The 21968-nt window shown below is 21.2% G+C and overlaps 1 protein-coding gene across 4 annotated transcripts in view; it reads left to right on the plus strand.

The window, feature by feature from the left end:
* LOC145270916 (tRNA-specific adenosine deaminase 1-like) overlaps positions 1 to 14129 on the plus strand; it is a 235289-nt gene extending 221160 nt beyond the window's left edge. For 3 of the 4 annotated variants that reach the window (XM_080126618.1, XM_080126497.1, XM_080126673.1), the window contains one exon: positions 13332 to 13858. In XM_080126618.1, coding sequence (XP_079982744.1) covers positions 13332 to 13485 — 154 coding nt within the window. In that variant the 3' untranslated portion in view covers positions 13486 to 13858. Of the gene's footprint in view, positions 1 to 13331 lie in introns of all 4 variants that reach the window. The other variant, XM_080126565.1, reaches the window with a different exon arrangement.
* Positions 14130 to 21968: the final 7839 nt, after the last annotated feature.

The raw sequence follows: 21968 nt of genomic DNA on the forward strand, positions 1-21968 counted from the left end.
AAATATGTAATGTTAATTAAAAAATTATGTACATTTAAACATGGTAAATATGTAATGTTAATTAAAAAGATTATGTACATTGAAACATGGTAAATATGTAATGTTAATTAAAAAATTATGTACATTCAAAACTTGGTAAATATTTAACGTTAATTAAAAAATTATGTACATTTAAACATGGTAAATATGTAATGTTAATTAAAAAATTATGTACATTTAAACGAGGTAAATATGTAATGTTGATTAAAAAAATTATGTACATTGAAACATGGTAAATATGTAATGTTAATTAAAAAATTATGTACATTTAAACATGGTAAATATGTAATGTTAATTAAAAAAATTATGTACATTTAAGCATGGTAAATATGTAATGTTAATTAAAAAATTATGTACATTTAAACATGGTAAATATGTAATGTTAATTAAAAAATTATGTACATTGAAACATGGTAAATATGTAACGTTAATTAAAAAATTATGTACATTTAAACATGGTAAATATGTAATGTTAATTAAAAAATTATGTACATTTAAACTTGGCAAATATTTAATGTTAATTAAAAAATTATGTATATTGAAACATGGTAAATATGTAATGTTAATTAAAAAATTATGTACATTTAAACATGGTAAATATGTAATGTTAATTAAAAAATTATGTACATTTAAACATGGTAAATATGTAATGTTAATTAAAAAAATTATGTACATTGAAACATGGTAAATATGTAATGTTAATTAAAAAATTATGTACATTTAAACATGGTAAATATGTAATGTTAATTAAAAAAATTATGTACATTTAAACATGGTAAATATGTAATGTTAATTAAAAAAATTATGTACATTTAAACATGGTAAATATGTAATGTAAATTAAAAAAATTATGTACATTGAAACATGGTAAATATGTAATGTTAATTAAAAAATTATGTACAGTTAAACATTGTAAAGATGTAATGTCAATTAAAAAATTATGTACATTTAAACATGGTAAATATGTAATGTTAATTAAAAAATTATGTACATTTAAACATGGTAAATATGTAATGTAAATTAAAAAAATTATGTACATTTAAACATGGTAAATATGTAATGTTAATTAAAAATATTATGTACATTGAAACATGATTAATATGTAATGTTAATTAAAAAATTATGTACATTGAAACTTGGTAAATATGTAATGTAAATTAAAGAAATTATGTACATTTAAACATGGTAAATATATAATGTTAATTAAAAAATTATGTACATTTAAACATGGTAACTATGTAATGTTAATTAAAAAATTATGTACATTTAAACATGGTAAATATGTAATGTTAATTAAAAAATTATGTTCATTTAAACATGTAATGTTAATTAAAAAATTATGTAAATCTAAACATGGTAAATACGTAATGTTAATAAAAAAAATTATGTACATTTAAACATGGTAAATATGTAATGTTAATTAAAAAATTATGTACATTTAAACATGGTAAATATGTAATGTTAATTAAAAAATTATGTACATTTAAATATGTAATGTTAATTAAAAAATTATGTACATCTAAACATGGTAAATATGTAATGTTAATTAAAAAAATTATGTACATGGTAAATATGTAATGTTAATTAAAAAATTATGTACATTTAAACGTGGTAAATATGTAATGTTAATTAAAAAATTATGTACATTTCAACATGGTAAATATGTAATGTAAATTAAAAAAATTATGTACATTTAACCATGGTAAATATGTAATGTTAATTAAAAATTTATGTACATTTAAACATGGTAAATATGTAATGTTAATTAAAAAATTATGTACATTTAAACATGGTAAATATGTAATGTTAATTAAAAAATTATGTACATTTAAACATGGTAAATATGTAATGTTACTTAAAAAATTATGTACATTTAAACATGGTAAATATGTAATGTTAATTAAAAATTTATGTACATTTGAACATGGTAAATATGTAATGTTAATTAAAATTTATGTACATTTAAATATGGTAAATATGTAATGTTAATTAAAAAATTATGTACATTTAAACATGGTAAATATGTAATGTTAATTAAAAAATTATGTACATTTAAACATGGTAAATATGTAATGTAAATTAAAAAAATTATGTACATTTAAACATGGTAAATATGTAATGTTAATTAAAAAATTATGTATATTTAAACATGGTAAATATGTAATGTTAATTAAAAAGATTATGTACATTGAAACATGGTAAATATGTAATGTTAATTAAAAAATTATGTACATTCAAAACTTGGTAAATATTTAACGTTAATTAAAAAATTATGTACATTTAAACATGGTAAATATGTAATGTTAATTAAAAAATTATGTACATTTAAACGAGGTAAATATGTAATGTTGATTAAAAAAATTATGTACATTGAAACATGGTAAATATGTAATGTTAATTAAAAAATTATGTACATTTAAACATGGTAAATATGTAATGTTAATTAAAAAATTATGTACATTTAAACATGGTAAATATGTAATGTTAATTACAAAATTATGTACATTTAAACATGGTAAATATGTAATGTTAATTAAAAAATTATGTACATTGAAACATGGTAAATATGTAACGTTAATTAAAAAATTATGTACATTTAAACATGGTAAATATGTAATGTTAATTAAAAAATTATGTACATTTAAACTTGGTAAATATTTAATGTTAATTAAAAAATTATGTATATTGAGACATGGTAAATATTTAATGTTAATTAAAAAATTATGTATATTGAAACATGGTAAATATGTAATGTTAATTAAAAAATTATGTACATTTAAACATGGTAAATATGTAATGTTAATTAAAAAATTATGTACATTTAAACATGGTAAATATGTAATGTTAATTAAAAAAATTATGTACATTGAAACATGGTAAATATGTAATGTTAATTAAAAAAATTATGTACATTTAAACATGGTAAATATGTAATGTTAATTAAAGAAATTATGTACATTTAAACATGGTAAATATGTAATGTTAATTAAAAAATTATGTACATTTAAACATGGTAAATATGTAATGTAAATTAAAAAAATTATGTACATTGAAACATGGTAAATATGTAATGTTAATTAAAATATTATGTACATTTAAACATTGTAAAGATGTAATGTCAATTAAAAAATTATGTACATTTAAACATGGTAAATATGTAATGTTAATTAAAAAATTATGTACATTTAAACATGGTAGATATGTAATGTAAATTAAAAAAATTATGTACATTTAAACATGGTAAATATGTAATGTTAATTAAAAATATTATGTACATTGAAACATGATTAATATGTAATGTTAATTAAAAGATTATGTACATTGAAACATGATAAATATGTAATATTAATTATAAAAATTATGTACATTTAAACATGGTAAATATGTAATGTTAATTAAAAAATTATGTACATTCAAAACTTGGTAAATATTTAACGTTAATTAAAAAATTATGTACATTTAAACATGGTAAATATGTAATGTTAATTAAAAAATTATGTACATTTAAACATGTACTGTTAATTAAAAAATTATGTAAATCTAAACATGGTAAATATGTAATGTTAATTAAAAAATTATGTACATTTAAACATGGTAAATATGTAATGTTAATTAAAAAATTATGTACATTTAAACATGGTAAATATGTAATGTTAATTAAAAAATTATGTACATTTAAATATGTAATGTTAATTAAAAAATTATGTACATCTAAACATGGTAAATATGTAATGTTAATTAAAAAAATTATGTACATGGTAAATATGTAATGTTAATTAAAAAATTATGTACATTTAAACATGGTAAATATGTAATGTTAATTAAAAAATTATGTACATTTCAACATGGTAAATATGTAATGTAAATTAAAAAAATTATGTACATTTAACCATGGTAAATATGTAATGTTAATTAAAAATTTATGTACATTTAAACATGGTAAATATGTAATGTTAATTAAAAAATTATGTACATTTAAACATGGTAAATATGTAATGTTAATTAAAAAATTATGTACATTTAAACATGGTAAATATGTAATGTTACTTAAAAAATTATGTACATTTAAACATGGTAAATATGTAATGTTAATTAAAAAATTATGTACATTTGAACATGGTAAATATGTAATGTTAATTAAAATTTATGTACATTTAAATATGGTAAATATGTAATGTTAATTAAAAAATTATGTACATTTAAACATGGTAAATATGTAATGTTAATTAAAAAATTATGTACATTTAAACATGGTAAATATGTAATGTAAATTAAAAAAATTATGTACATTTAAACATGGTAAATATGTAATGTTAATTAAAAAATTATGTATATTTAAACATGGTAAATATGTAATGTTAATTAAAAAGATTATGTACATTGAAACATGGTAAATATGTAATGTTAATTAAAAAATTATGTACATTCAAAACTTGGTAAATATTTAACGTTAATTAAAAAATTATGTACATTTAAACATGGTAAATATGTAATGTTAATTAAACAATTATGTACATTTAAACGAGGTAAATATGTAATGTTGATTAAAAAAATTATGTACATTGAAACATGGTAAATATGTAATGTTAATTAAAAAATTATGTACATTTAAACATGGTAAATATGTAATGTAAATTAAAAAATTATGTACATTTAAATATGTAATGTTAATTAAAAAATTATGTACATTTAAACATGGTAAATATGTAATGTTAATTAAAAAAATTATGTACATGGTAAATATGTAATGTTAATTAAAAAATTATGTACATTTAAACATGGTAAATATGTAATGTTAATTAAAAAATTATGTACATTTCAACATGGTAAATATGTAATGTAAATTAAAAAAATTATGTACATTTAACCATGGTAAATATTTAATGTTAATTAAAAAATTATGTACATTTAAACATGGTAAATATGTAATGTAAATTAAAAAAATTATGTACATTTAAACATGGTAAATATGTAATGTTAATTAAAAAATTATGTACATTTAAACATGGTAAATATGTAATGTTAATTAAAAAGATTATGTACATTGAAACATGGTAAATATGTAATGTTAATTAAAAAATTATGTACATTCAAAACTTGGTAAATATTTAACGTTAATTAAAAAATTATGTACATTTAAACATGGTAAATATGTAATGTTAATTAAAAAATTATGTACATTTAAACGAGGTAAATATGTAATGTTGATTAAAAAAATTATGTACATTGAAACATGGTAAATATGTAATGTTAATTAAAAAATTATGTACATTTAAACATGGTAAATATGTAATGTTAATTAAAAAAATTATGTACATTTAAGCATGGTAAATATGTAATGTTAATTAAAAAATTATGTACATTTAAACATGGTAAATATGTAATGTTAATTAAAAAATTATGTACATTGAAACATGGTAAATATGTAACGTTAATTAAAAAATTATGTACATTTAAACATGGTAAATATGTAATGTTAATTAAAAAATTATGTACATTTAAACTTGGCAAATATTTAATGTTAATTAAAAAATTATGTATATTGAAACATGGTAAATATGTAATGTTAATTAAAAAATTATGTACATTTAAACATGTAATGTTAATTAAAAAATTATGTAAATCTAAACATGGTAAATACGTAATGTTAATAAAAAAAATTATGTACATTTAAACATGGTAAATATGTAATGTTAATTAAAAAATTATGTACATTTAAACATGGTAAATATGTAATGTTAATTAAAAAATTATGTACATTTAAATATGTAATGTTAATTAAAAAATTATGTACATCTAAACATGGTAAATATGTAATGTTAATTAAAAAAATTATGTACATGGTAAATATGTAATGTTAATTAAAAAATTATGTACATTTAAACGTGGTAAATATGTAATGTTAATTAAAAAATTATGTACATTTCAACATGGTAAATATGTAATGTAAATAAAAAAAATAATGTACATTTAACCATGGTAAATATGTAATGTTAATTAAAAATTTATGTACATTTAAACATGGTAAATATGTAATGTTAATTAAAAAATTATGTACATTTAAACATGGTAAATATGTAATGTTAATTAAAAAATTATGTACATTTAAACATGGTAAATATGTAATGTTACTTAAAAAATTATGTACATTTAAACATGGTAAATATGTAATGTTAATTAAAAAATTATGTACATTTGAACATGGTAAATATGTAATGTTAATTAAAATTTATGTACATTTAAATATGGTAAATATGTAATGTTAATTAAAAAATTATGTACATTTAAACATGGTAAATATGTAATGTTAATTAAAAAATTATGTACATTTAAACATGGTAAATATGTAATGTAAATTAAAAAAATTATGTACATTTAAACATGGTAAATATGTAATGTTAATTAAAAAATTATGTATATTTAAACATGGTAAATATGTAATGTTAATTAAAAAGATTATGTACATTGAAACATGGTAAATATGTAATGTTAATTAAAAAATTATGTACATTCAAAACTTGGTAAATATTTAACGTTAATTAAAAAATTATGTACATTTAAACATGGTAAATATGTAATGTTAATTAAAAAATTATGTACATTTAAACGAGGTAAATATGTAATGTTGATTAAAAAAATTATGTACATTGAAACATGGTAAATATGTAATGTTAATTAAAATATTATGTACATTTAAACATGGTAAATATGTAATGTTAATTAAAAAATTATGTACATTTAAACATGGTAAATATGTAATGTTAATTAAAAAATTATGTACATTTAAACATGGTAAATATGTAATGTTAATTAAAAAATTATGTACATTGAAACATGGTAAATATGTAACGTTAATTAAAAAATTATGTACATTTAAACATGGTAAATATGTAATGTTAATTAAAAAATTATGTACATTTAAACTTGGTAAATATTTAATGTTAATTAAAAAATTATGTATATTGAGACATGGTAAATATTTAATGTTAATTAAAAAATTATGTATATTGAAACATGGTAAATATGTAATGTTAATTAAAAAATTATGTACATTTAAACATGGTAAATATGTAATGTTAATTAAAAAATTATGTACATTTAAACATGGTAAATATGTAATGTTAATTAAAAAAATTATGTACATTGAAACATGGTAAATATGTAATGTTAATTAAAAAAATTATGTACATTTAAACATGGTAAATATGTAATGTTAATTAAAGAAATTATGTACATTTAAACATGGTAAATATGTAATGTTAATTAAAAAGTTATGTACATTTAAACATGGTAAATATGTAATGTAAATTAAAAAAATTATGTACATTGAAACATGGTAAATATGTAATGTTAATTAAAATATTATGTACATTTAAACATTGTAAAGATGTAATGTTAATTAAAAAATTATGTACATTTAAACATGGTAAATATGTAATGTTAATTAAAAAATTATGTACATTTAAACATGGTAGATATGTAATGTAAATTAAAAAAATTATGTACATTTAAACATGGTAAATATGTAATGTTAATTAAAAATATTATGTACATTGAAACATGATTAATATGTAATGTTAATTAAAAGATTATGTACATTGAAACATGATAAATATGTAATGTTAATTAAAAAAATTATGTACATTTAAACATGGTAAATATGTACTGTTAATTAAAAAATTATGTACATTCAAAACTTGGTAAAAATTTAACGTTAATTAAAAAATTATGTACATTTAAACATGGTAAATATGTAATGTTAATTAAAAAATTATGTACATTTAAACGAGGTAAATATGTAATGTTGATTAAAAAAATTATGTACATTGAAACATGGTAAATATGTAATGTTAATTAAAAAATTATGTACATTTAAACATGGTAAATATGTAATGTTAATTAAAAAATTATGTACATTTAAACATGGTAAATATGTAATGTTAATTAAAAAATTATGTACATTTAAACATGGTAAATATGTAATGTTAATTAAAAAATTATGTACATTGAAACATGGTAAATATGTAACGTTAATTAAAAAATTATGTACATTTAAACATGGTAAATATGTAATGTTAATTAAAAAATTATGTACATTGAAACTTGGTAAATATTTAATGTTAATTAAAAAATTATGTATATTGAAACATGGTAAATATGTAATGTTTATTAAAAAATTATGTACATTTAAACATGGTAAATATGTAATGTTAATTAAAAAATTATGTACATTTAAACATGGTAAATATGTAATGTTAATTAAAAAAATTATGTACATTGAAACATGGTAAATATGTAATGTTAATTAAAAAATTATGTACATTTAAACATGGTAAATATGTAATGTTAATTAAAAAATTATGTACATTGAAACTTGGTAAATATGTGATGTAAATTAAAGAAATTATGTACATTTAAACATGGTAAATATGTAATGTTAATTAAAAAATTATGTACATTTAAACATGGTAACTATGTAATGTTAATTAAAAAATTATGTACATTGAAACATGGTAAATATGTAATGTTAATTAAAAAATTATGTACATTTAAACATGTAATGTTAATTAAAAAATTATGTACATCTAAACATGGTAAATATGTAATGTTAATAAAAAAAATGTACATAAAAAAATTATGTACATTTAAATATGTAATGTTAATAAAAAAAATTATGTACATTTAAATATGTAATGTTAATTAAAAAATTATGTACATCTAAACATGGTAAATATGTAATGTTAATTAAAAAAATTATGTACATGGTAAATATGTAATGTTAATTAAAAAATTATGTACATTTAAACATGGTAAATATGTAATGTTAATTAAAAAATTATGTACATTTCAACATGGTAAATATGTAATGTAAATTAAAAAATTTATGTACATTTAACCATGGTAAATATGTAATGTTAATTAAAAAATTATGTACATTTAAACATGGTAAATATGTAATGTAAATTAAAAAAATTATGTACATTTAAACATGGTAAATATGTAATGTTAATTAAAAAATTATGTACATTTAAACATGGTAAATATGTAATGTTAATTAAAAAGATTATGTACATTGAAACATGGTAAATATGTAATGTTAATTAAAAAATTATGTACATTCAAAACTTGGTAAATATTTAACGTTAATTAAAAAATTATGTACATTTAAACATGGTAAATATGTAATGTTAATTAAAAAATTATGTACATTTAAACGAGGTAAATATGTAATGTTGATTAAAAAAATTATGTACATTGAAACATGGTAAATATGTAATGTTAATTAAAAAATTATGTACATTTAAACATGGTAAATATGTAATGTAAATTAAAAAATTATGTACATTTAAGCATGGTAAATATGTAATGTTAATTAAAAAATTATGTACATTTAAACATGGTAAATATGTAATGTTAATTAAAAAATTATGTACATTGAAACATGGTAAATATGTAACGTTAATTAAAAAATTATGTACATTTAAACATGGTAAATATGTAATGTTAATTAAAAAATTATGTACATTTAAACTTGGCAAATATTTAATGTTAATTAAAAAATTATGTATATTGAAACATGGTAAATATGTAATGTTAATTAAAAAATTATGTACATTTAAACATGGTAAATATGTAATGTTAATTAAAAAATTATGTACATTTAAACATGGTAAATATGTAATGTTAATTAAAAAAATTATGTACATTGAAACATGGTAAATATGTAATGTTAATTAAAAAATTATGTACATTTAAACATGGTAAATATGTAATGTTAATTAAAAAAATTATGTACATTTAAACATGGTAAATATGTAATGTTAATTAAAAAAATTATGTACATTTAAACATGGTAAATATGTAATGTAAATTAAAAAAATTATGTACATTGAAACATGGTAAATATGTAATGTTAATTAAAAAATTATGTACAGTTAAACATTGTAAAGATGTAATGTCAATTAAAAAATTATGTACATTTAAACATGGTAAATATGTAATGTTAATTAAAAAATTATGTACATTTAAACATGGTAAATATGTAATGTAAATTAAAAAAATTATGTACATTTAAACATGGTAAATATGTAATGTTAATTAAAAATATTATGTACATTGAAACATGATTAATATGTAATGTTAATTAAAAAATTATGTACATTGAAACTTGGTAAATATGTAATGTAAATTAAAGAAATTATGTACATTTAAACATGGTAAATATATAATGTTAATTAAAAAATTATGTACATTTAAACATGGTAACTATGTAATGTTAATTAAAAAATTATGTACATTTAAACATGGTAAATATGTAATGTTAATTAAAAAATTATGTACATTTAAACATGTAATGTTAATTAAAAAATTATGTAAATCTAAACATGGTAAATATGTAATGTTAATAAAAAAAATTATGTACATTTAAACATGGTAAATATGTAATGTTAATTAAAAAATTATGTACATTTAAACATGGTAAATATGTAATGTTAATTAAAAAATTATGTACATTTAAATATGTAATGTTAATTAAAAAATTATGTACATCTAAACATGGTAAATATGTAATGTTAATTAAAAAAATTATGTACATGGTAAATATGTAATGTTAATTAAAAAATTATGTACATTTAAACATGGTAAATATGTAATGTTAATTAAAAAATTATGTACATTTCAACATGGTAAATATGTAATGTAAATTAAAAAAATTATGTACATTTAACCATGGTAAATATGTAATGTTAATTAAAAATTTATGTACATTTAAACATGGTAAATATGTAATGTTAATTAAAAAATTATGTACATTTAAACATGGTAAATATGTAATGTTAATTAAAAAATTATGTACATTTAAACATGGTAAATATGTAATGTTAATTAAAAAATTATGTACATTTAAACATGGTAAATATGTAATGTTACTTAAAAAATTATGTACATTTAAACATGGTAAATATGTAATGTTAATTAAAAAATTATGTACATTTGAACATGGTAAATATGTAATGTTAATTAAAATTTATGTACATTTAAATATGGTAAATATGTAATGTTAATTAAAAAATTATGTACATTTAAACATGGTAAATATGTAATGTTAATTAAAAAATTATGTACATTTAAACATGGTAAATATGTAATGTAAATTAAAAAAATTATGTACATTTAAACATGGTAAATATGTAATGTTAATTAAAAAATTATGTATATTTAAACATGGTAAATATGTAATGTTAATTAAAAAGATTATGTACATTGAAACATGGTAAATATGTAATGTTAATTAAAAAATTATGTACATTCAAAACTTGGTAAATATTTAACGTTAATTAAAAAATTATGTACATTTAAACATGGTAAATATGTAATGTTAATTAAAAAATTATGTACATTTAAACGAGGTAAATATGTAATGTTGATTAAAAAAATTATGTACATTGAAACATGGTAAATATGTAATGTTAATTAAAAAATTATGTACATTTAAACATGGTAAATATGTAATGTTAATTAAAAAATTATGTACATTTAAACATGGTAAATATGTAATGTTAATTAAAAAATTATGTACATTTAAACATGGTAAATATGTAATGTTAATTAAAAAATTATGTACATTGAAACATGGTAAATATGTAACGTTAATTAAAAAATTATGTACATTTAAACATGGTAAATATGTAATGTTAATTAAAAAATTATGTACATTTAAACTTGGTAAATATTTAATGTTAATTAAAAAATTATGTATATTGAGACATGGTAAATATTTAATGTTAATTAAAAAATTATGTATATTGAAACATGGTAAATATGTAATGTTAATTAAAAAATTATGTACATTTAAACATGGTAAATATGTAATGTTAATTAAAAAATTATGTACATTTAAACGTGGTAAATATGTAATGTTAATTAAAAAAATTATGTACATTGAAACATGGTAAATATGTAATGTTAATTAAAAAAATTATGTACATTTAAACATGGTAAATATGTAATGTTAATTAAAGAAATTATGTACATTTAAACATGGTAAATATGTAATGTTAATTAAAAAATTATGTACATTTAAACATGGTAAATATGTAATGTAAATTAAAAAAATTATGTACATTGAAACATGGTAAATATGTAATGTTAATTAAAATATTATGTACATTTAAACATTGTAAAGATGTAATGTCAATTAAAAAATTATGTACATTTAAACATGGTAAATATGTAATGTTAATTAAAAAATTATGTACATTTAAACATGGTAGATATGTAATGTAAATTAAAAAAATTATGTACATTTAAACATGGTAAATATGTAATGTTAATTAAAAATATTATGTACATTGAAACATGATTAATATGTAATGTTAATTAAAAGATTATGTACATTGAAACATGATAAATATGTAATGTTAATTAAAAAAATTATGTACATTTAAACATGGTAAATATGTAATGTTAATTAAAAAAATTATGTACATTGAAACATTGTAAATATGTAATGTTAATTAAAAAAATTATGTACATTTAAACATGGTAAATATGTAATGTTGATTAAAAAAATTAGGTACATTTAAACATGGTTAATATGTAATGTTAATTAAAAAAATTATGTACATTTAAACATGGTAAATATGTAATGTAAATTAAAAAAATTATGTACATTGAAACATGGTAAATATGTAATGTTAATTAAAAAATTATGTACATTTAAACATTGTAAAGATGTAATGTCAATTAAAAAATTATGTACATTTAAACATGGTAAATATGTAATGTTAATTAAAAAATTATGTACATTTAAACATGGTAAATATGTAATGTAAATTAAAAAAATTATGTACATTTAAACATGGTAAATATGTAATGTTAATTAAAAAAATTATGTACATTGAAACATGATTAATATGTAATGTTAATTACAAAATTATGTACATTGAAACATGATAAATATGTAATGTTAATTAAAAAATTATGTACATTTAAACATGGTAAATATGTAATGTTAATTAAAAAATTATGTACATTGAAACATGATAAATATGTAATGTTAATTAAAAAATTATGTACATTTAAACATGGTAAATATGTAATGTTAATTAAAAAAATTATGTACATTTAAACATGGTAAATATGTAATGTTAATTAAAAAAATTATGTACACAGAAACATAAGTTGATACCATTAAAAAATACATTTTACTATAAATATGTAATTATTGAATAAAAGCAGAATTTTCCGATTAAACTAATCTACACTTCATATTATAATTGTTCTTTCAGATTTTTAAACAAAGATTCCCACTCTACATATCATGCATACAAAATGGCTGCAAACAATTATCAGAAAGTTTGGTTGCAATTGAGGAAAGGAGCTTTAAAGAACTGGACACAAAAATCACGAGAACAAATACAATTTTGTATTGAGGAAATTTAGAATCTTAAGATTTAAGATATTTTTTAGCCATTATCTATTTTTGCTCACTAAGACCCAAATAAATATAAGTTGAATCTCTGTTATAAGGTTAACATACTCTTATCTGGCTAAAAGGATTAAGGCATCAAACTGAATTCATTAAGTTCCTGAAAAATATTCTCTGATATAAGAAAAAAAAAATTCTACAGATAGACAATACAAGATAATCATTTAATGGGTAACAATTAGTACAAGCTGATATATGCATACGCCCTCTTTCGTAAAAGCAATATCTATTACACTTTCAATCCTGTACATAGAGACTCCACTCATGTCCTTCATATTTCTGTGCAAATTTAAAATAAAAATATTGGTTTTCATTTCAAACAAAAAATTCATAATGTTCTCATTCAATTAAAAATTTCTTGATAAAAAAAAATTATTATTAAATGATAGTTACTTAACAAGGAAATCTTTACTTTAGCTGTAAATTAGTTTTTTAATAATTTTTTTTATTTTTTATTATATTTGCATGTTTCAAACAATTCAAAAATAATTTTTTGTTTTTGTTTTTCTCCTGAAAAGAAATGTAAATTTTAATTTGATTCAATGTTTTTTCCTTTTGTAAAGAAGGCATTAAAATAAATGGATGCATTAAAACAAAATATATATTTTGGACTGAATGCGTTGAAGAGGTAAGTTAAACTAACTTGTAGAGCTTCTCGTCTTTCAAAATCATACCATCATCAATTTGATTCCTGATATGCTCTTTTTTCCAATAATAATAATATACACTGATTTTTAAATTAATTGGATAAATGACCAGTTTTCATCATGGCATTGGATGTTTGTAACAGCCAAATCTCTGCATGGATGAATTGAAATATTCTATGAAAATTTAGTTCTCTTTTTATTATGACTACCAGACAGACACCAACTTAAACAGATCAGATAACCTTTTCCTTCCATATCTCATATCCAAAATTATGTCCATATTATTCTTTTGCATAATAAGGCATTGACATTAAACGTTTATCTGCCAAATGTTTCAATATTAATCCATATGATTTTTCTATGTAAAATCAGTGTTAAACATTTTTATGAATTTTGAAGAAATGTAAATATAATATTAACTCATTCAACTTTGAAAAGAATTATTGGTAAATTCTTTATAGAATCTTTTATGATGAAGTGAGAACAAACAAGTACTCTATTCACTGCACATCTGACCTCTGTGAAAAATTTGGTTGTAAAAGTTATACTTCTGGACTTTGAAGGCTCAGGGAACACTCAAAATACAATTTCAAATTACTTGAGACTCAGTCATGGCTGACAGAACAAGAGTATGCTAACTCCTGTAGATTAAATAAATGGTTCTGTTTGAAATTCCGTGCAGATTCACGAGTTTGGTAGAAAGATTCCTAAGTTTGACAAGAAACACCTCAAGAAGGTTGGAGGTTACATACAAAATGTGAAAATAATACTGAAGATGAGAACAGTAGTCCAAAGAATCCAAATACTAAGAATAATTGATCCTCATCTCAAAAATTCAAAAAATATAAACTGCAGATTACAAAACATTAAATTCTAAATATAATTTTCTCTGCGACCTTCCATATTTAAGATTAACATGAACGCAAAACAATGGTTAGGTCCTGGCAAGATGTTTATTATATGTGTCATTGATATGTGCGACCCTAAAAAAACTGATTAGTTTGAAACAAAACCATTTATTTAAATAATTCATCTCTGGATCTTTAATGTTACAGCATGAATTAAGCAGTGAGCTAGGAGTTGGCAACTGTTGGAAACTGAGCTAGGAACATTTTGATGATCAAAATGTAGTATCTGTTTCTGCTCTTGCCAGCAATTTTGTTCAACTGTTTACCACATGTAGTTGTACATGTCTAAGCCAAATCCAATCCCTATCATTACAGGCCTTGAACAAATTCTATATGAGACCTTCACAATCATAGTACACTACTATACATAACTTGTTTTCCATATATATATATATATATGGTACTGTATTATGATTCTGGGGGCCTCATATAATTTTTCATTACCAACTACCAACAATCCCTTTTCAGCCCACTAAAATATTCTCATTAATCAGATTGTGTTGTCAATGGCCAACTATTATGTTAGAGCAACAAATCGATCATACTTTATATGAATGTCCATTTAGCACTGCTAACTAAACCAATCAGTCAATACATATTTTATTCTTATGGCGGAATAAGCTATTTCACAAAATTCCTGTGTCATCATTTTTCTTTTTATAACACCGACCTCTAACATCCCTGCAACAAGTGAGATAATCAAATACAATCACTGGTGAACAATGTATAAAATCCTTTGGTATGTATGACTGAAATTTGCAGTAAAAGTATAATCAAGTGTACATTTACAACTTTCTTCAGAGACAGAGCTGTATATCCATTTCAAGGAAGTGATATTTAAAGACTGCTTGCATATAGACATTATTTGGGAGTTTTTGAACTCCATAACCCTGAAGTGACAAAACTCCATCCTAGATTTTATTCATTTTATTTATTCTATTCATTCTGTACATTCTATACATATTATTTATGTTATTCATTTTATACATTCTATTCATTTAATACATTCTATACATTTTATTCATTCTATATATTTTATTTATTCTATTCATTTTATACATTTTATTTAGTCTATTCATTCTATATATTTATTCTACACATTTTATTAATTCTATACACTTTACTTATTCTATTCATTCCATACATTTTATTCATTCTATTCATTTATTCTATACCATTTATTTATTCTATTGATTTTATTTATTCTATTCCATTTATGCATTATATACATTTAATTTATTCTATACATTATATACATTATTTATTCTACTCATTCTATTCGTCCTATTCATTCTATAAAATTTATTCATTCAATACATTCTATTCATCCTATACATTTTATTTATTCTACCCATTCTATTCATTCTATACAATTTATTTATTCTATTCATTCTATACATTCAGTACATTTAGGTATTCTATTTATTCTATACATTTTATTTATTCTATTCATTTTATTTATTCTATACATTATTTATTCTACTCATTCTATTTGTCCTATTCATTCCATTCATTCTATACCTTTTATTCATCCTATACATTTTATTTATTCTTCCTATTGTATACAATTTATTCTATACATTTTGTACATTTTAGGTATTCTATTCATTTTGTTTATTTTATTAATTCTTTACATTTTATTTATTCTAGTCATTCTATACATTTTATTTATTCCATTCATTCAATACATTTTATTTATTCCATTCATTCAATACATTTTATTTATTCCATTCATTCTATACATTTTATTTATTCCATTCATTCTATACATTTTATTTATTCCATTCATTCTATTTATTATATACATTTCATTAATTCTATACATTTTATTCATTTTATTCATTCTGTTCATTTTATACATTTTATTTATTCTATTCATTTTATACATTCTATTACTCCTATATATTTTAGTAATTCTGTACATTTTATTTATTCTATTCGATTCATTGTATTTGTTCTATTCATTTCATTTATTCTATACAATTTATTTATTTATTCTATTCATTCTGTACATTGTATTCATTCTATTCATTCTGTACATGTTATGTATTCTATTTATTCAATACATTTAATTTATTCTATACATTTTGTTCAATTTATTTATTCTATTCATTCATTACACTTTATTTATTCTAAAATATTTTATTCTAGTCATTCGATTCATTTTATTCATTCTATACAAGTTATTCATTTTATTTATTCCAATCATTCTATTCAATTTATTTATTCTATTCATTCTATACATTTTAGTTATTCTATTCATTCTATAAATTTTATTTATTCTACTCATTTTACATATTCTGTAAGATTTAATTTAGTCTATACATCTTATTTATTCTATACATTGTATAGAAGTTATTTATACTATTCATTCATTCTATACATTCTACTTATTCTGTATATTTTCTTTAATTTTTTCATTCTATGCATTTTATTCATTCTATTAATTTTTTATATTCTATAAGATTTAATTTATTCTATACATTTTATTTATTCTACCCATTCTATTCATTTTATTTATTCTATGCAATTTATTCATTCTATACATTTTTCTTATTCTACCCATTCTATTTATTCTACCCATTCTATTTATTCTACCCATTCTATTCATTTTATTTATTCTATTCATTTTATTTATTCTATACAATTTATTCATTCTATACAATCTCTTTATTCTATACATTTTATTTATTCTACCCATTCTATTCATTTTATTTATTCTGTTCATTCTATACATTTTATTTATGTTATTCATTTTATACATTCTTTACTTACATTTTATTCAATAAATACATTCTATACATTTTATTAATTCTATACATTTTATTTATTCTATTCATTTTATTCCTAACATTTTATTCTTATGGCGGAATAAGCTATTTAACAAAATTCATTCTATACATTATTTATTCTACCTATTCTATTCATTTTATTTACTCTATTCATTCTATAAAATTTATTCATTCTCTTCGTTTAATACATTCTATTCATTCTATATATTATATTCATTCTATACATTTTATTAATTCTATTCATTCTGTATATTTTGGGTATTCTATTCATTCTATACATTTTATTTATTCTATTCATTCTATACATTTTATACATTTTATTTATTCTATTCATTCTATACATTTTATTCATTTTATTTATTCTATTCATTTTATAAATTTTATTTATTCTCTTCATTCCATACATTTTATTTATTCTATTCATGTTATTTATTCTATTCATTCTATACAATTTATCTATTCTATTCATTCTATTTATTCGATTCATTCTATACATTTTATTTATTCGATTCATTCTATACATTTTATTTATTCGATTCATTCAATGCATTCTATTCATTTTATACAATGTATTTATTCTACCCATTCTATTCATGTTATTTATTCTATTCATTCTATACATTGTATTCATTCTATACATTTTATTCCTTCCATACATTCTATTTATTCTGTACATTTTATTTATTCTATTCATTCTATACATTTTGTTTCTTCTATTCATTCTATACATTGTATTTATTCTATTCTAGAATAAATTTTATTCATTTCATTGATTCTATTCATTTTATTTATTCTATACATTTTATTTTATTCAGTCTATACATTTTATTTATTCTGTACATTTTATTTATTCTATTCATTCTATACATTGTATTTATTCTATTCTAGAATAAATTTTATTCATTTCATTGATTCTATTCATTTTATTTATTCTATACATTTTATTTTATTCTATACATTTTATTTATTCTATTCGTTCTATGCAGTGTATTCAATCTATACATTCTATTAATAAATAGAATTCTGTACATTTTATGCATCTATTCATTTTTTTTTTTGTTTACACGATGGTCACCATTTATCAAGGCGTGGAAGCCACTCACAGATAATGGTTATTGCAAGTACAGTACGTTAGTGTGGAGATTTAATAAAGTGTTTACTTAAGAAGGCTGTTCATTAGGAATTTGCTAACGTTGGACTTGAAGACATCCAGGTTGTAGTCAGGTGGGAAGCAGGCAGATCGAACAGAGTTCCACAGGCGTGCAGTTCTAAGAAAGAAGCTTTGTTCATGGAATCTACGTTTATCTGTGCCTAAATCAAAATGTAGAAAAGTGGGGAAAATTTTGGCAGTGGATTCAGCTAGACGGGTGTTTTTCGTGAAAGATTGGCGAGGGGGGACCAGAGACTGGAGTTCAGATGAGCACCTGACATGGAAATAACGATAAAACAAGGATAGGCTCGCAACGTCTCTTCTGTGGGAGAGAGGTTGCAGGGGAGAGAAAAGTGCATCCCCCCCACTAAGCCACAAAGTCTATTTTGTACTCTGTCAAGGCAGGATAGGCTGTTTTTAGCAGCTCCTGCCCAAATATGGCAGCAGTATTCCATCCTTGGACGTACTTGGCTTTTATATTGCATCAGTAATGAGATATCTTCTGGAGAGGTAGAAGGATCCCACCATCTTTCCAGCGACCTTGGCAACAGACTTGATGTACGTGTTCCATTTCAGATCAGGAGTAAAGGACAAACCCAGAAGCTTGTCAAAACATGGGGCTTCTCCTAAATGAGAGCCATCCATTTCAATTGATGCCAGATGGGGATCAGAACATTGATGATGTAAAGATAGGAGTTTGGTTTTAGATGCATTAAAAGTAACCAGCCACGTCTTCCCCCACTAAATCACGCGCACGAGATCAGAGGAGAGAAAATCAGAGAGAACTTTGTAATTTATAGCCTTTGATGTGTTGTCATAGATGGTCGTGTCATCAGCATAGATGTCAACGAATGATTTAAGTATGTGTTTAGGGAGATCATTGATGTAGATCAAGAAGAGAGTTGAGCCCAGGATTGACCCTTGAGGGACTCCAGCATTAATACTGCAGGCCTCTGATTTTTGTCCATCGACCACTACTCTTATGAGCCTATCGGAGAGAAATGATTTAATGATTGAGAAAACATTCCCAGTTATACCGTAGCTGGAAATCTTGTGAAGTAGCCCTTATGCCATACCTTATCGAAGGCCTTTGATATGTGAAGAGCAATTGCCCTAGAAAGGAAGCCTTTGTCAAGGGATTCACTAATCCTTTGAGATATAACCGTTAGTACATCTGCGGTAGATCTTGCAGAACGGAAACCATATTGTGTGTCACTAAGAAGGTTATTTCTGCTGAGGTGGTTGACTATTTCTCTATTTATTATGGATTCCAGCAACTTTCTCATAACACACAGGAGACTTATTGGCCTGTACTGAGAGGGAGATGACTTATCACCTGAATTCCTAAATACAGGGCATACTGATGAGGTTTTTCAGGGAGTCGGAAAGCACTTCTCCTTAAGGCAAGGCTTAAACAGTTTCATAAGTATGGGAGCAAGTTTTGGTTGAAGCTTTTTTAACTCTATAATTGGGATGCCGTCAGGGCCAGTTGCTTTACTGGAATCAAGGTTCTTGATTAGCTTGGCGACCTCATGTTACCTAGCGTATTGTGTGTTATAGGAGGAAATATGAGGGGTTGTTATTTGCCAAAACTGGTGGGAACCAAGCTGCTGATCAGACTGGGCATGTAGCTCTCTTGCATTTTTTATTACTCTTTTACAGTGGTTGCTGGCGGTCCTGAAAGCAGCTTTAGTCTCAGCGCAACTATTATGTTGGTAATTATGGAAAAAGTGATTTCTGTGCGCGCTAGCAGCAGCACATTCTGGGGAGAACCATGGGTGGCTGTTAGGTTTTTGTTGGAATATTTTAGATGGTATGAATCGGTCTATGCCTACAATTAACCATTCGGTCAGATCTGATACTATAGAAGACACATCCTTTTTAAACATGGAATGCAGAGGTAGATCAGATATGAATGTACGGAAGCTATCCCAGTCAGCCATAGAGTACCGATATACAGTACGGTGGAGGGGTACATCTGGGGACTTATTACATTTCATTTCTATCTTAACTGATACGACGGAGTGGTCAGAGGATCCTAGAGGAGAATGAACGGAACATGAACATAGCTCAGGGGAAGTTGAGAGAAAAAGGTCTAGAAGGCTTGCATATTGACTGGTAGTATCGGGCACACGGGTGGGTTCGCGAACAATCTGAGTGCGGTCATAAGCAATGGTAAAATCATGACAAAACCTCCCCTCATCGTCTGTCTTATTTGAATAGGTCTGCCATTCCACATTATGGGCGTTGAAGCGTGGCCTTAGTTATAAAGATGGCCGGCCAGCTGAAAAAATGACGTCATCGCCGAGGTCCCAACAAGCAAGATATGTGGAACTCTTAGACTGTCAATAATGAACAGTAATTTTTACAGACAGCGTTACAAAACTTCAAAATTGGATTAAAATAAAGAAATAAAGAAAGAACACGATTTATACTGAAACTCATCTAATATTAATAATAAAAAAATAATTAAAAAAAAACACAAGTTATTTGTTTAAGTATATTATAAGCAATTGAATATTTCGTTGTATTATAGATTTTAAAGATTAGAATGCGTTCTTTAATTACTTATAAATTACATTTTAAAAAAGTGAAGGAACACGATTTGATTTGAAATAAACTTGAAGTTTATTTAATATAATTAAATGAAAATTATGCATGTAAGATTATGAATATTTGAAGCAGAACACAAGCAAAACATTTGATATGAGTTAAGACAATAAACAAATATTAAAATTAAACTTTTTTTTAAATCAAAATGAATATTTTTAAATCAAAATGAACCAATATATTTTTTCAAAATCAAAAACAATATTTTTAATAAATTCATGAAATATTGCACAGTAAAAAAATTAACCTAAAGAAAAAAATCATGTTTCTTATTTAAGATTATTTCACCACATAACAAAAATAACATGCAAAATCATTTTTTTATATCCA

The sequence above is a fragment of the Euprymna scolopes genome, chromosome 1, assembly GCF_053919585.1.
Source record: "Euprymna scolopes isolate OS-2025 chromosome 1, ASM5391958v1, whole genome shotgun sequence".
Lineage (NCBI taxonomy): Eukaryota > Metazoa > Mollusca > Cephalopoda > Sepiida > Sepiolidae > Euprymna > Euprymna scolopes.